The sequence below is a fragment of the Cricetulus griseus genome, chromosome 5, assembly GCF_003668045.3.
Source record: "Cricetulus griseus strain 17A/GY chromosome 5, alternate assembly CriGri-PICRH-1.0, whole genome shotgun sequence".
Lineage (NCBI taxonomy): Eukaryota > Metazoa > Chordata > Mammalia > Rodentia > Cricetidae > Cricetulus > Cricetulus griseus.
In genome coordinates, this window is record NC_048598.1 from 147,365,461 (window position 1) to 147,380,223 (window position 14,763).

Here is a 14,763-nt window from a genome sequence, read left to right on the forward strand (position 1 = left end):
GAGGTAAAAAATTATAATCTGTCCATTAAACCAAATTAACCAAAAGTCTGGGGTTAAAAATGCTCTAAACATTGTTCTAAACAAATTTTAGATACAAGGTAAAATGTAATTCTCAAGTTTGGCAAATGTCTTAGAACCAAACAACTTTGGTAAGAATGAAACTGATTTCTTAATTATTGGCTTGAAATTTTATAGAAGTTTGTGTTACTGCATTTATGGAAAACTATATTAATTATTTAAGTCATTGTCCAGCTTTGAAAAAGGAATCCAAATGTTCAATAGTTGGAAAATGGTTGAGAGAGATTTACTGTGAGCCAGGTAGTAGTAGTAATCCTACTGAGGAAACTGAAGCAGAAGAATTCATGTGAGAGACTAACCTCTCTGTGAGAGACTTCACAGAGAGACTGTCAAAAAAAAAAAAAAAACAAAAGAGAAAGACAATTTATTGGAATATTGAAACATATTATTATGTGCTAAGTAAAAACAAAATACAGGGATTTTTAAATGTCAAGTAAATGATTTGAATATTTTAAAGCCAGGCATGGTGGTAAATACCTATAATTCCAGCACTCAGGTGGCAGAGGCAGGCTAATGCCTGAATTCAAGACCAACTTAGCCTAAATAGCAAGTCAAGGCTAGTTAGAGCCACATAGTGAGCCCCTATCTAAAAAAAAAACAAAAGCATAGAAAAACGTAGACAAAATTAATCAAAACAGAGTATCTATTGAGATGGTTCATTGTTAAGAGCTAATTACTGCTCTTGCAGAGGACCCGAATTTGGTTTCTATCACACATTGGGTATTTACAATTGCTGATATATAACTAGTTCAGTGGTAACCAGTGAGACCACTTGTCTTCATAGGTACACACACAAACAGAAACACACACACACAGAGACACATGCACCAATATTAAAAATAAATCTAAAAATCAGATTATATTGAAATAGCTTTTAGTATTCAAAAATCTGTAGAAACATTGGTATTTTGTGGGAAAGTCCTTTGGTTTTGTTAGGCTGAGTCTCATGTAAGTAGACTTTAAACCTCTGCTCAGCCAAGAATGACCTTGAGTTCCTGATCTTGTCCTAACTTGCAAATGCTAGGATTACAGGCATGCATCACATTCATGAGTACAGTTCATGGTAAACTTTAGTTTCCTTTCTGGTGTCTTTCTGGTGAATTATTTAAAGTAGAAAAGGATCATGTAAACTGACTATATAATGGCTTAGTCCTTAGCAACATTAATAGTGGTCATATGACATGTGAACATACTATATACAGTCCACTAATGTGTTGTACCTTATGTGTTTCAAATGAAGGCATCATCTCTTTCAACATACAACATAGCAGAGCAAGACTTTTCTTATTTCTTCCCTGATGATCCACCTACATTTATCTTTAGTCCTGTTAACAGACGAAGGGGAAGACCGCCCAAACGATTGTCTCTTGGTCAGGTGGGTAAGAAAAGGCTAAACTACTACTACTGTTAATAGAGTACCATTTATAATCAAGGGCATGTTTGGTTCCTGTTAACACCTATACCCTGTAAGAATAATTCTGTTTACTTCATATAAGAAAATTTGAATGCGTGCTCCCTTAACAGCTGCTCAACATTAAGTATAAAAAAATTTCAGTGTGGATTTAACGTTCTCAGGAAACAGAACAAGTAGGAACAACCTTATAGGCAATTACTAGGGAAAACAAATGGGATGAAAAACTCGAGAAATAAGTTGTAAGAGTGAAGAATCCAGTGCAGTTCTGGCTAGAGGACTTTTTTTTTTAACAAATTCTTTTTTAAAAATATTTTATTTACTTATTATTATACAACATTCCTCTTCCATGTATATCTGCACACCAGAAGAGGGCACCAGGTCTCATAACGGATGGTTGTGAGCCACCATGTGGTTGCTGGGAATTGAACTCAGGACCTCTGGAAGAGCAGTCAGTGCTCTTAACCCCTGGCTAGAGGACTTTTAAGAAAGTGCTGCAATACAGTGCAGAGGTTTGAATAAGAATGGCTCATATATTTGAATACTTATCATCAGAGAGTGGTGACGAAGGTTTCCAAAGCCCAGGCCAGGTCCAGAGTCTGTCTCTGAGCCTATAAATCTAGACGTAGCTCTCAGCTACTGCTCTAGAGTCTGCCTGCATGCTGCCATGTTTCCTGCCTAGAACAGTGACTAGGACACTCAGCATAGGGCAGAAGGGTGGGAAGGGTGCTTCAGGAATGAACACAGTTATAACAGAGTCAGGGCATTCATTTGCAGAGTGTTTGTAGTTCATGTAGCATGGCAGATTTGTAAATATATGGCTAGAAATAATGGGCAGTGAGGCAGGATGTGTATTCTTGAGGCTGCAGTTTGTAAATCAAATGGTCTTAATATTCTTTCTTTCTATAATAATATCCAGTTTGCTTATGTAGTTTCTGAAAATAGACTTTAACCAAAGAGTGGTTGCCTAAATTCAAGCAAACAGCAATTTACTGCTGACTCAGGGTATGTAATAAGAGATCCAGAATGCAAGGTAAATCTTCTCTAAGAAATTAGAGTGCAAAGGGAAAGGCAGTGTGAGATGAAAAATGTGTCAATTCTGTGCTTACTTCCAAATTTGCCTTTATTTCTTTTAGCAGTAAAGAATTTTCCTTCATCAGATCATTGTCATTCCCCAACTCAAGACACCCTGAAAGTGTCTGGAAGCGTGCAAGTTAATAATGTATGCAGTTGTCAGGGTTGGAAGGAACATACTTGGATTTTTCTGATCCTAGACTGTGTTCCTTGTGTTTTTGTTTTCTTTACCCTCATTATATGCATGCTGTCTGTTCTTTCCTGATGATCAGAGATTGCTAGTGCTGTAATGGTTTACAAGCAGGCTTCGGGGCTTCTAATGTTAGTTTTGCTAGTCTGAAAGGTTTTCAGGAAGTGTTAGCTCAGAGTTGCTGGTGTCTGTAAAAAGAGGATGCAGGACTGATATTCTTTCTTGCTTGCTGAAAGCCTGCAGTGGAGAGTGTGGTGTTGTTTCCTTGTTATTACAGCCTGTCACTCTTCTCAGGACTTTGTCCACGCCTTGTGGGTGGGAGCTGCTTCTTCTTCCAGATAACCTCAACACAGTGACCAGTTAATTACTTTTATTTCTTTCCCAGCTCTGGTGCAGTTGTAATTATCTTTCTCATCTGTTTGGAATTTCAGCCAAATTTTGAGATTTGAAAGGTATTCACTTAGAATATTGAACTTTAGTTGTTAAAACCTTTCTCAGAGTCCACTTCTTAAGATCTGACTACCCATGAGGGAAGAGACCAAGGCTATCTTGTTTATCACTGTGATTTAGCACTGGCCTTTGCATAGTGGGTAATCAAATATTAAAATGAATTGTATGTTTTGTTACATTATAGTATGAAATAGTAAATGCTTATTAAGGAACCGGGTGTGATACAAGGGAGAGTCAGGATGACCATAGCAAGTCTGAGGCCAGCCTGGCCTGTATAGAAAGTTCCAGACCAGCAGAGAAGCTACATAGCGAGAATCCTGTCCCAGCATAAAATAAAAATTGGCATTGCTTAATATTGACCCCAAGAAATCCTTCTGACATGTCTTCCATATTGATATTTACATCATCTAGCTTATAAAGGAATCTTGAGGATTTTTCTAATGTATAATTTTTATGACTTATTACATAGTATTGGATATTTTTCTAATTTATGTGTTAGAATTGACTCATGTTCTACATATTACTATGATTAGAATCATTAAGTATCAGAACCCATTTTAATATTTTAAAAAGGTATAATTGGCCAGGTGGTGTTGGTGCACACATTTAATCCCAGCACTCAGGAGGTAGAAGCAGGTGGATTTCTAAGTCCAGCTTTGTCTAAAAAAAAGCAAGTTCCAGGACAATCAGCACCGTTACACAGTGAAACCCTGTCTCACGCCCCCCCCACCCCCCAAAAAAGGTATAATTGACATTAGATTTGTTTGTTTGTTTTTTGCCATGCTGGGCATTTGAACCCAAGTCTTTGGGATGCTTTATGTGCTAGGCAGGTAATCTACCAGTGAGCTACACCTGCAAGTCCTGGTAGGGGTTTTTGATTCTTTTCTTTTTTTCTTACTCGGAGAACTTGGCAGACCATTAGTTTATATAGTTGTGATTTACCACTTGCTTCTTGGATTATTTTTTAGGAAGACAACATTGCTAGTAAACAGACTATTGCAGGATGTCGGAGCAAAGCCACTAAAGAAAGAGACAAGCTTTTAAAACAAGAAGAAATGAAGGCACTAGGTGAGTTTTAACATTCTCTCCAAACACTGTTTAAGGACAAGAAAGAATATTTATTTCTATGGGCCCATGAGGAATATTTCTGAATTATATATCTTATTAATTTTTTAAGTGTAAGCCCCTCCCCCCAGATAACTGCCATTGGGGGGGGGCGGGTTTCGAGACAGGATTTCTCTGTGGTTTTGGAGGCTGTCCTAGAACTCACTCTGTAGTCCAAGCTGGTCTCGAACTCACAAAGATCCAACTGCCTCTGCCTCCCAAGTGCTGGGACTAAAGGCGTGAGCTACCACCGCCCGGCTCATTTTTTTTTTTCTTTTTTCTTTTTCTAAATGAGACTTACTCATTTCTTCAAAATATGTCATATTCCCTACTAGACTACTTAATGCTAGATTGAGCTGAAGTCTTTTCAGGATTTAGAAGCTGTTAGAGTCCATTGTATCTGAGATATGTATGTGTGTGTATGTATGTATGTATGTATGTATGTATGTATGTATTTCCTTTATAACACTGCCTCCCAGCTTGAATGTTCATTCTGAATTGGTCACATGAGAATTGTAGATGATTGCATTTGGATTGGGTGGGGGTATGGTTCCATATCTTAATAAATGGATTACTTGATTGTTCTTTGTGTATGTTCTAGTATCTTTGCTTTCAAAGGCAGGATATGTTTGTTCTGGTGTGGGTAGCTTACTGTTCAATCCATTATCTACTAGCTCCTCAAGAATTTGTGAGTCTGTGCTGATCTCATTTAACTTAAATTATTTTAGAGCCTCTTGCTAGATTTAAAAAAGAAAAATTAAAAAAGCCAATGTTTTTGTTTGTGTACAGTTTTAAATTTAACTTTCCCCAAAGCTTTTGAAAAGGCTAAACTAAAGCGAGAAAAAGCAGATGCTTTGGAAGCAAGAAAAAAAGAAAAAGAAGATAAAGAGAAAAAGAGGGAAGAATTAAAGAAAATTGTAGAAGAAGAACGACTAAAGAAAAAGGAAGAAAAAGAGAGACTTAAAATAGAAAGAGAAAAGGTATTCATTTGAGTATACATTAGCTGTAATTCTTACCTATAAATTTGCATATTTAGGTGCATGGCTAATTTTTTAAACTAAATGCTTTTACCATCTTCATTCACATTTCTGAGTCTGTATATAGAACACTTATAAAATACTAGTTTATCTCCCTTTTGCTTCAGCAAATATGATGACTGTTTTAGGGTTCAGCATACTCCTGTGTGCTTTTACACTTGACAATCATGGCAGCTCACAATCATCTGCATGCAGCTCCATTTCCAGGGGATTTGTTTGTTTGTTTTTGGGACAGGGTCTCATGTAACCTAGGCTGGCCCAACATTTGCTCAGTACCAAGGATGACCCTCCAGGTACTGGAACTCCAAAGCCCCGATTTATGTGGTATTGAGGATCCAGCCCAGAATTTGTGACTCTCTGAGCTTCCCAGCTCCAGGGTTTATTAATAGTTCTCAGGTGATGTTGATATTGACTAATACATTTCTTCTAATAATTTTTATTAACCTTTCATGTTAGGAAAGAGAGAAATTGCGTGAAGAAAAGCGAAAATATATGGAATACTTAAAACAGTGGAGTAAACCCAGAGAAGATATGGAATGTGATGACCTGAAGGTATGAAATGCAGTGTTTGACACGGCAGATATGATTAATTGTTCGATATGGCTTTGCTGCTAAAATGATTGGTTGGGCTGGGCGTGGTGATGCATGCATTTAATTCAGCAATTGGAAGTCTACACACTGAGACCCTATCTCAAAAAAAAAAAAAAAAAAATTGCATTCTTTTTTCCTTCAGTGAGATGGTCTCACTGTAGTCCAGGCAGTCTGGAGCTCCCCTCTGCCAGTGTTACCCTAGTGCTGAGATTGTATGCCTGTAAGAAGACACTCAGCTGAAATGCTTGTTTCTTGATAGAAGCACATCTTTTTCATACTGAACTGAAATGAAATAGCCAGTTGTACATTCTCAGCTTTCCAGGGTTCATTCTTACTCTTTGGTTTTTCGAGACACGTTTCTCTGTATTGCTTTGGACGCTGTCCTGGAACTAGCTCTTGTAGACCAGGCTGGCCTTGAACTCACAGAGATCCACCTGCCTCTGCCTCCCGAGTGCTGGGATTAAAAGTGTGAGCCACCAACACCCGGCTCGTTGTTACTGTTTTATAGCAAGGTTTCACAGTGGTGGTTGTTCGGCCAAAATAATTGGTCAGTCCTTGTGATACCAGACGTACAATAACTGCTGTATAGCCAGGCATGCATTTAGGTTTGTTGGGTGGTAAAAGAATAAGAGTTATGTTTATTTCCATAAATAATCTAAAAGTATCTAAACCTTCCTCATTCACTTCAGTTTATACAGAACCATTTCCAAGTCAGTGGGTAGTCAGTTGTCCTCTGTGTTTTAAGATTTAATTAGTCTGTCTTCAGAATCTGAGCATGATAGAGATCCTTTTAGTAGGAGATTTAGTCAGAAATGCACTTGAGCAAAGGAACTGCCCATTCCTCATGGTGCCTTCCTATGGACAGACTGAGATTTAATAAAACTGAGTTAGTTCTTAAGGTAAGTGTGCTAAACATCCAGGGCTGAGGTCACGAATGCACTGTGACAGTTTTACTAGATAAAGAATAAGTTAGGATATGTATTCCTTTAACTTCCTTCACCTGGTTCAAATATTACATGGATTGTTTAACCTTACAGGAACTTCCAGAGCCAACTCCAGTGAAAACGAGACTACCTCCTGAAATCTTTGGTGATGCATTGATGGTTTTGGAATTCCTTAATGCATTTGGGGAACTTTTTGATCTTCAGGACGAGTTTCCTGAGGGAGTAACTTTAGGCAAGTACTCAAGTTAGGTGTTGCTGTGTTAACGTATGCTCTGGCATTTAGAGGCTTTAAAAATCAAGTGCTCTCTCACAGTTCTTAGGGTCGTTGTACATAACTTGTCTTTGGGAGTCTTCCATATGACTGCAGTCACAGTGGATAGAACTGGCATTATCTAAAGGCTTGACTGGCTGGTTGTTTAAGATGCCTTCTTTATGTGCATGCCTTGGTCCTCGCTGCTTGGAACTGGCACAGCCTCACCTCGGCCACCAAGTACTAATGAGAACAGTTATAGACTGCCTGGAACTCAAGGGCTGGAGAGTAGACCCACTTCTGAGGAATGACATTGTCACTCTTATTTTAATAAGAGTGCATTTAATAATAGAGCTTTCTTCGCTTTCTCCTGATGGGCAAGGTTTAAGGCATGAGGCATTTTATACCTTATGAATCAAGAGCATTTTGGTAAAATAAATTAGAAAAGAAACATTTAATACTGACACAATATTAGGATTAAAACTTAATGATAATTAACTCTCCTGTGCACTATTGGGTAAACAGCTCTCATGAACAGCGGGACAATAATAACCAATTGAGTGTCTTATTTATGTTTGTTTACTTTGATTTTTGAGACAGGGCATTACTATTTAGTTCTGGCTGACCCAGAACTTGCTATGTAGACAGGTAGTACAATCTGCCTTCATCTGTGACAGTCCTGACTCTGCCTCAGAATGTTAGGAACAGGCATGCATCACCACATCCGTCTAAAGTTGTGCCTCAGCTTTAAATTAGATGTCATATATTGGTCCAGGAAGGCTATTTTGACTTTCTTAGAACCCTGACGTGGGCTTAGTTTTTTCAAGTTGAAATCATAATTTATTTTGGTTTTGGTAATATGTGGATCTGCTTTTGTAAACAGAGAAAAGTTGCACAGACTGATGTTGGCTGAATGTTTATTATTTTCCAGGGGATTTTTTTTTGTTTTTGTTTTTTTGTTTTGTTTTGTTTTGTTTTGAGTCATGACAGAACTTTAAATTCCTTTTAAACGTTTTATTCGCAGAAGTGTTAGAGGAAGCTCTTGTAGGAAATGACAGTGAAGGCCCACTGTGTGAATTGCTTTTTTTCTTCCTGACTGCAATCTTCCAGGCGATGGCTGAAGAAGAAGAGGAAGTAGCCAAAGAGCAGATAACTGATGCTGACACCAAAGGTCAGAGTTCAACATCATTGCTGATTAAACTAGTAGTATTGTAGTAAAACTAGATTTGGATGGTTATTTCAAAACTAGCTTTTCTTTTGCAGCTATAAAATAAAGGTATTCAGTTTATCTGATGCTAAGTCATATTATGCTAACAGTGTATTATCAGTTGTCTATAAAAACTTAATATTGGTGCAACCTGTTTCTGACAGCCTTTGAGACACTTTCCCTGAGTTGTATTCCTTTTTGATTTTTATAATTTCCCTTGTAATTTAGAAGCATCTAATTAGCTGGCATTTGTGATGCCCTGTGTTGGGAAAACTTAAACTCTTATTACTACTTTCAGCTATAATACTATTGCTGATTTTATTGTGGATCTGACACTTTTTTACCTAACATTTGGGGAAAAGTTGAGTTACCAGTTTTGTTCTTTACAATTCTATGTTTTTAAATATACAGGATCTGTGCATGGTATGTTAACAGAGCAAAACTTTGTTGTAGAAAACGTCTAAAAATATGCTCAGGAGTCTTTTGAGCACTGGACTTGGTCCAGCTGTCTAGCCCACTTCCATTCTCAGATGCAATTTCCTTTTACTTTCTTAATAAACTGTCTCTATTTCTGCCGCTTAAACAGTATGTGTGGATATGCTTGCCTAGTATCATACTACCCTGGGGTCTCCACCCAGCACCTTACAAAACTGGGCATGGGAGAGCCACACCCATAATGCCAGCCCTTGGGGGTAGAGGCAGGAGGATCAGAAGAAGCTCAGGGTCGCCCTCAGACCAGCCTGGGATGCGTGAGACTTTTCTCAGTGAAACAACATGCTTACTGTTTTGGTTACTTCCTGTAGTCAAGAGAGAATGCTGATGATTTATATGTGTAAGTATTGATTTGACTTAAGTAATAGTCTGTGGACTCTGCCACACAAGATTGTGGAGATGGAGCTTGATTAAATAATGCTTCAGTCTGTTGTGTAAAAATCTTAGTAAGGAAGTCATCCTAGACATGCTGTTGAGACATCTCAAAGTGTTGGTATGCAAAGATGCGACTTCTAGTCCAGTAGATTTTTGGCCCTAGATAGTTTGAGTTCTATGCCTAGTATCTGGATCAGTAAGATATTGATAAATATGTATCTAATGTTGTCTACCTTCTGACTTTATGGTCTGAGCTGAAGTGAAATGTATTCTCAAGCTTAAGTGCTAGTCACCATAGGTTGCATATCAATGTCGTTTTAGCAACATCACAGCCCCATTTTCATTTCAGGTGATTAAGTCAATCAAATGAAAATAGTCATGTAGCCATTATGTTGTGTTAGCCAGTAGCATCTTAAAGTTATTGGTAAGACATAAAACTGTTTAGTTCAGCTTATAAGACGGATGAGTTTTTTTTGTTTTTGTTTTTGCCATTTTGGAAGTTTTAGTAAAAAAAAGAAAAGTGGGACCAGCAAGATAGCTTAGCAGATAAAAACACTTGCTGTGCAGGCCTTGTGACCAGCACTGGATCCCTAGAACCCATGGTGTAAATACAACCAACACCCAAAGAAGTTGACCTCTGACCTCTGCATGCATTCCTGCGCGCGCACGCGCTCGCACACTCTCTCTCTCTCTCTCTCTCACACACACACACACACACACACACACACACACACACACACACACGAGCATAATAGTAAAATGATTTTTCTCAAAAAGAAAGTAATGGAAAGGAAATGGTGTGAAAAAAATCAGTTAATAGAAAGGGAAAGCTGTTGGTGTTTTTGTTGTCAGTTTTTTCTATTCAGAATTTGCTGGGTCTATAGTTTCTTTTTTCTGTCCTTTTTTTAAAAAAAATAATATGAGGAACGTACAAGAGGGAGGAATTGGGCTAGTTTGTTGTTGTTTTAATTTATTTTTTTATGTAAATTTTATGTGCATTGATGTTTTACCATGGGTGTTGGATACACTAGAACTGAAGTTAACAGACAGTTGTGAGTTGCCATGTGGGTACTGGGAATTGAATCCAGGTCCTCTGGAAGAACAGCCGGTGCTCATAACTGCTGAGCCATCTCTCCAACTCCTAGTCTGTATTTTGTATAACTCTGTCCTGTACACAACCATCTCAGATGTAAATACAAATACAGAGTTGATCTCAGAGTAAATACAAAATAAAGTTTCCATTTGGAAATATAAATGTTGGAAATTGGAAAACAAAGCATGACATTTTTGTCCCGTCTTCCCTGTTGTTGTTACTATTTTTTCCTCCCAACTCAATAACAGAAAAGTTTTTTGTTTTTTTTTTTTTACAGTCTTCCTGAAAGCAATGAGATAGAATTGGTTTTTTTTAACCTCCAGTTTGACTGGTCTTACCAAGAAGGTATTTCCTGCAGTTTCCAGTGAACACGAAATTGGGAGAAAAAAAGTAGGATTTTATATTAGTGGTGAGAAAATGCAAATTCAATAAGGTTATTTACTGCCAATCACAGAGACAGTATGTAAGGCATTTGTGTTACTTTATACTCATAGCACCCAAATGAGGAAGATAATAGTTTTTCATTTCCAATGCAAAGAAACATGGCTAATAGGATATGGTAGATCATTAGTTTAGGAAGTCTGATCTATACCCCCATAATGACTGTATTATATTGTCTCAAATAGGTAACAAAGTTAAAAAGCTAATTATATGTGTTCTTAGTATTGTCCATATCTAATTTCATTAGCCTTTGGGATCCCTGTTTTTATATCAAATCTTTTTTTGCCAGTTTTTTAAGTCTTGTACTAACCATATCAGTTCCTATATTCCTGCCTTTAGTTTTTTGTTGCTGCTGCTATTCTGAAATAGGATCTCTTGTAACCCATGTTGACCTTGAACTTGTTATGTAGCTGAGGTTGACCCCTGCCTGCCTCCTGCCTTCCCATTCTAATTGCTGGGGTCACAATCATGTTCTGCCATAACCAGTTTCTTGTCTTTAGTTTTATACCATGAGTTTAACATTCTTTGAAGGACAAGAGCATCCTCATTAAATAGAAATGTGAATTGTTTGTTTCTGGGATATCATTACTGAGTGTTGGAACTGTATGTACCTCTTTCTAACTTAAAATGATCTAATAAGGGACTGAAGAGATGGCTCCGAGATTAAGAGCATTCCAGAGGTCCTGAGTTTAATTCCCAGCAACCACGTGGTGGCTTATAACCATCTGCAATGAGATCTCATGCCCTCTTCTGGCCTGCAGGCATACATGCAGACAGAACACTATATATTTAATAAATAAATCTTTTTTAAAAAATGATCTAGTAAAGCTAGGTGTAGTGGTGTAAATCTTTAATCCCAGCACTTGGGAGGTAGAGATGGGAGGACCTCTGTGAGTTTGAGGCCAGCCTGGTCTCCAGAGCTCAGTGGTGGGACTACATAGAGAGACCCTGCCATAACCCCCCCCTCCAATCTAATAAATGTAACTGCTTTGTACAGTTAATACAGGACACAGTTCAGGCACATGATACTGAACAAATTCTAAAGAGGTACTTGGAGTTCTCTAAAGTGCCATAGGAAAAGATAACTCCGCAGCTAAGAGCACTGGCTTCTCTTGCAGAGGACCCTGGTCTGAATCCCAGCTAACAACTAACTGTTAACTCCAGTTCCAAAGGATCTGACACCCTCTTCTGGCTTCCTTCAGCACTTGTATACAGATGTACATTAAGGTTGACACACACACACACACACACACACACACACACACACACACATTTTTTAAATGTAAATTCATGTTTTTAGCATGTCTTTTTGTTTTGTTTTGTTTTTCGAGACAGGGTTTCTCTGTGTAGCTTTGGAAGCTGTCCTGGAACTTGCTCTGGAGAACAGGATGTCCTCGAACTCACAGAGATCCGCCTGCCTCTGCCTTCCAAGTGCTGGGATTGAAGGTGTTCGCCACCAACGCCTGGCTAGCATGTCATTTTTATGATCATTCTGATCATGGTTCATTTCTTGAGGCCTCTGTAGCCTTTGTTCTGAAATGATGATTTCCTCTGGGTGGTAAATAATAATGTTGGCATAATAATGTCTACTGCGAAAGAGATCTAGCACACTTGTGTGGGTAATCACAGTGCCTATTGGTGTTAAATTTGTTGTGGCTTTATATGTAAATTAAAAAATGTGAGGTATTATGTATTGTATTTCTCTGGTAGGAAGAATATTGTCTGTCATTTGGGTTAGGTTTGGTAGGTGTGACTGCAGCATTTGCACCAAATTTAATCAGGGAACTTCTGTGTGGTCCTGTTATACTTTGTATTTTAACGTCATCAGCAATTGTGACCAGATTTGACCCCACAGTTGCCTTTTCCTTGGAAACATTGCCACTTTTCAGTCTCTGAGGTTCATTTAGTCAACCTGGAAATTTTGCTAAGTGAATCACATGTTAGAACGTTATGGAATCACAGAGCCAGATCAGCTAGAGTCCTTCCTGGTGGGAGTGCAGGAGAGGTGACAAGATGGGTGGGCAGAATTCTCACTTTCTCACCTCATTTTAACAAAGGGTTCTCTTACATTGAACTTCTAATAAATATTTTGTTTGAAGAACTTAAGATTGCTTAAGAAAAATAAAGTTCAGATTAACTGACTTTTCTAAAGGATGTATACTAGTTATTGACAATGCTAAGACCAGAATACGGCCTGCTACTTAGAATAACTTGTAAACACTGCTCTATAATACAGCAGGCAAGTTGGTTTATTTGGTCCTGTTTCTGGCAAGCATGAGGGGTACAGTTGGCACTTTTTTATTTGTGTATTTTAATTGGGAAGAATTGTTTATATGATCCTTTTATATTTGTACCAGTAGATTTGATGTTTTGCTCTACTGTAACTTAAATAGTTTTCAAGGCTAAAGCAATTCTTTTAGAAAATACAGGGAACTCTTCCCCATGTTTCTTAGATTGAAGACAGGGACATTTTAATGAAAAGGATAAATAATTGATAGCAGTGCTGGCTTTTAAAGTTCTTTTGGCATTTTTTTCCTAGGCCTATTTTGTGATGATTACAACCTATGCTTTGTTATGATTCAATCTTAAGATGTCTGTAAGACTTTCTAAAGTTACACTGATAGTGATTTGTTTTAATTCTAAAATACATTTTGCCATTTTTGGAATATGTAAGTGCATCTTGTTGGTAATTTGGAAAATTTTCTCCTGTGTTGCTTTAGGGAAATGTTAGTGTAAAGTCTGTGTTCCAGGATCTGTTGCTGTAGGTGGAGACCAACAGAATGTGAATGATGCTGTGCTGGGTGTTGGTTCTTCTGAATGTTAAGCTGTTTGCTGTTTCTTTCATCCCTTTAAAAGGGCATTCTCCCCAAATACTCTTGCACTAGAATAAAGTCTTTATTTCCTTAAAGATTTAACAGAGGCTTTGGATGAAGATGCAGACCCCACAAAATCTGCACTGTCTGCAGTTGCATCTTTGGCCGCTGCATGGCCACAGTTACACCAGGGTATGTGTGGGCTTTATTTTTTTTGTTTGGCATTTTATTTTAATTTATAAAGGTGCATTTACATTGCTGAATATTCATTGTTTATTGTCTAAATGACTGTTTCATTTTTAACAATATAGGCTGCAGTTTGAAAAGCTTGGATCTTGATAGCTGCACTCTTTCTGAAATCCTCAGACTGCACATCTTAGCTTCAGGTGCTGATGTAACATCAGCAAATGCAAAGTATCGATATCAGAAACGAGGAGGATTCGACGCTACAGATGATGCCTGCATGGAGCTTCGACTGAGCAGTCCCAGCCTGGTGAAAAAACTGTCCAGCACTGCTGTGTATGATTTGACACCAGGTAAACCTGCTTCCTTCCTATCCATCTCTCTTATCCATAAAACTAATAAGCCAACAAGAAACTCCAGAAAGTAAATCAGTCATTAAAGAAAATAAGAAAAAACAGTCCACTATTATTAGTACCATTGGTTGCTTTTGGTTTGTTTGTTTATTTTGCGGCAGGATCTCACTATATACCTCTTGACTGTCTTGGAACTCACTGTGGTAAACCAAGCTGGCCTTGAACTCACAAAGATCTGCCTCCCAAATGTTGGAATTAAACAAATGTGCCACCACCTCTGCCACTCCTTGTTCTTTGTTAGGCATTTGGTCATTGAATTACAAATTAAAAATTGTCAAACACCCTTCCTTTTTTTTCCTCATTGATAACACAGAAATTATCTTTCGGTAGGAGAAAAAATGAAGATACTTCATGCTCTCTGTGGGAAGCTACTGACCCTAGTTTCTACTAGGGATTTCATTGAAGATTACGTTGATGTATTACGACAGGCCAAGCAGGAGTTCCGAGAGCTCAAAGCAGAGCAACACCGCAAAGAGCGTGAAGCTACAGCTGCTCGGTAAGCAGTGCTCACTTTGACTGGTACTGTTGGCTTGTCATGGCACAGCACTGGCTTGCGCTGATGTTGGATGTTTCTCAAGAGTGTGGGGGTGGATTTCCCCAGCATAGTTTGTAATAGC

At 38.1% G+C, this 14,763-nt stretch overlaps 1 protein-coding gene across 5 annotated transcripts in view; it reads left to right on the forward strand.

The window, feature by feature from the left end:
- The window catches only part of Baz1a (bromodomain adjacent to zinc finger domain 1A), an 81,165-nt gene that overhangs the window by 38,219 nt on the left and 28,183 nt on the right, over positions 1–14,763 (forward strand). For 2 of the 5 annotated variants that reach the window (XM_027419707.2, XM_027419706.2), the window contains exons 7-15: positions 1,319–1,453; positions 4,172–4,271; positions 5,097–5,287; positions 5,801–5,896; positions 6,973–7,111; positions 8,154–8,300; positions 13,647–13,742; positions 13,862–14,086; positions 14,477–14,642. In XM_027419707.2, the coding sequence (XP_027275508.1) occupies positions 1,319–1,453; positions 4,172–4,271; positions 5,097–5,287; positions 5,801–5,896; positions 6,973–7,111; positions 8,154–8,300; positions 13,647–13,742; positions 13,862–14,086; positions 14,477–14,642 (1,295 nt within the window). The remainder of the gene's footprint in view (positions 1–1,318; positions 1,454–4,171; positions 4,272–5,096; positions 5,288–5,800; positions 5,897–6,972; positions 7,112–8,153; positions 8,301–13,646; positions 13,743–13,861; positions 14,087–14,476; positions 14,643–14,763) is intronic. The other 3 variants (XM_027419708.2, XM_027419709.2, XM_027419710.2) reach the window with 3 other exon arrangements.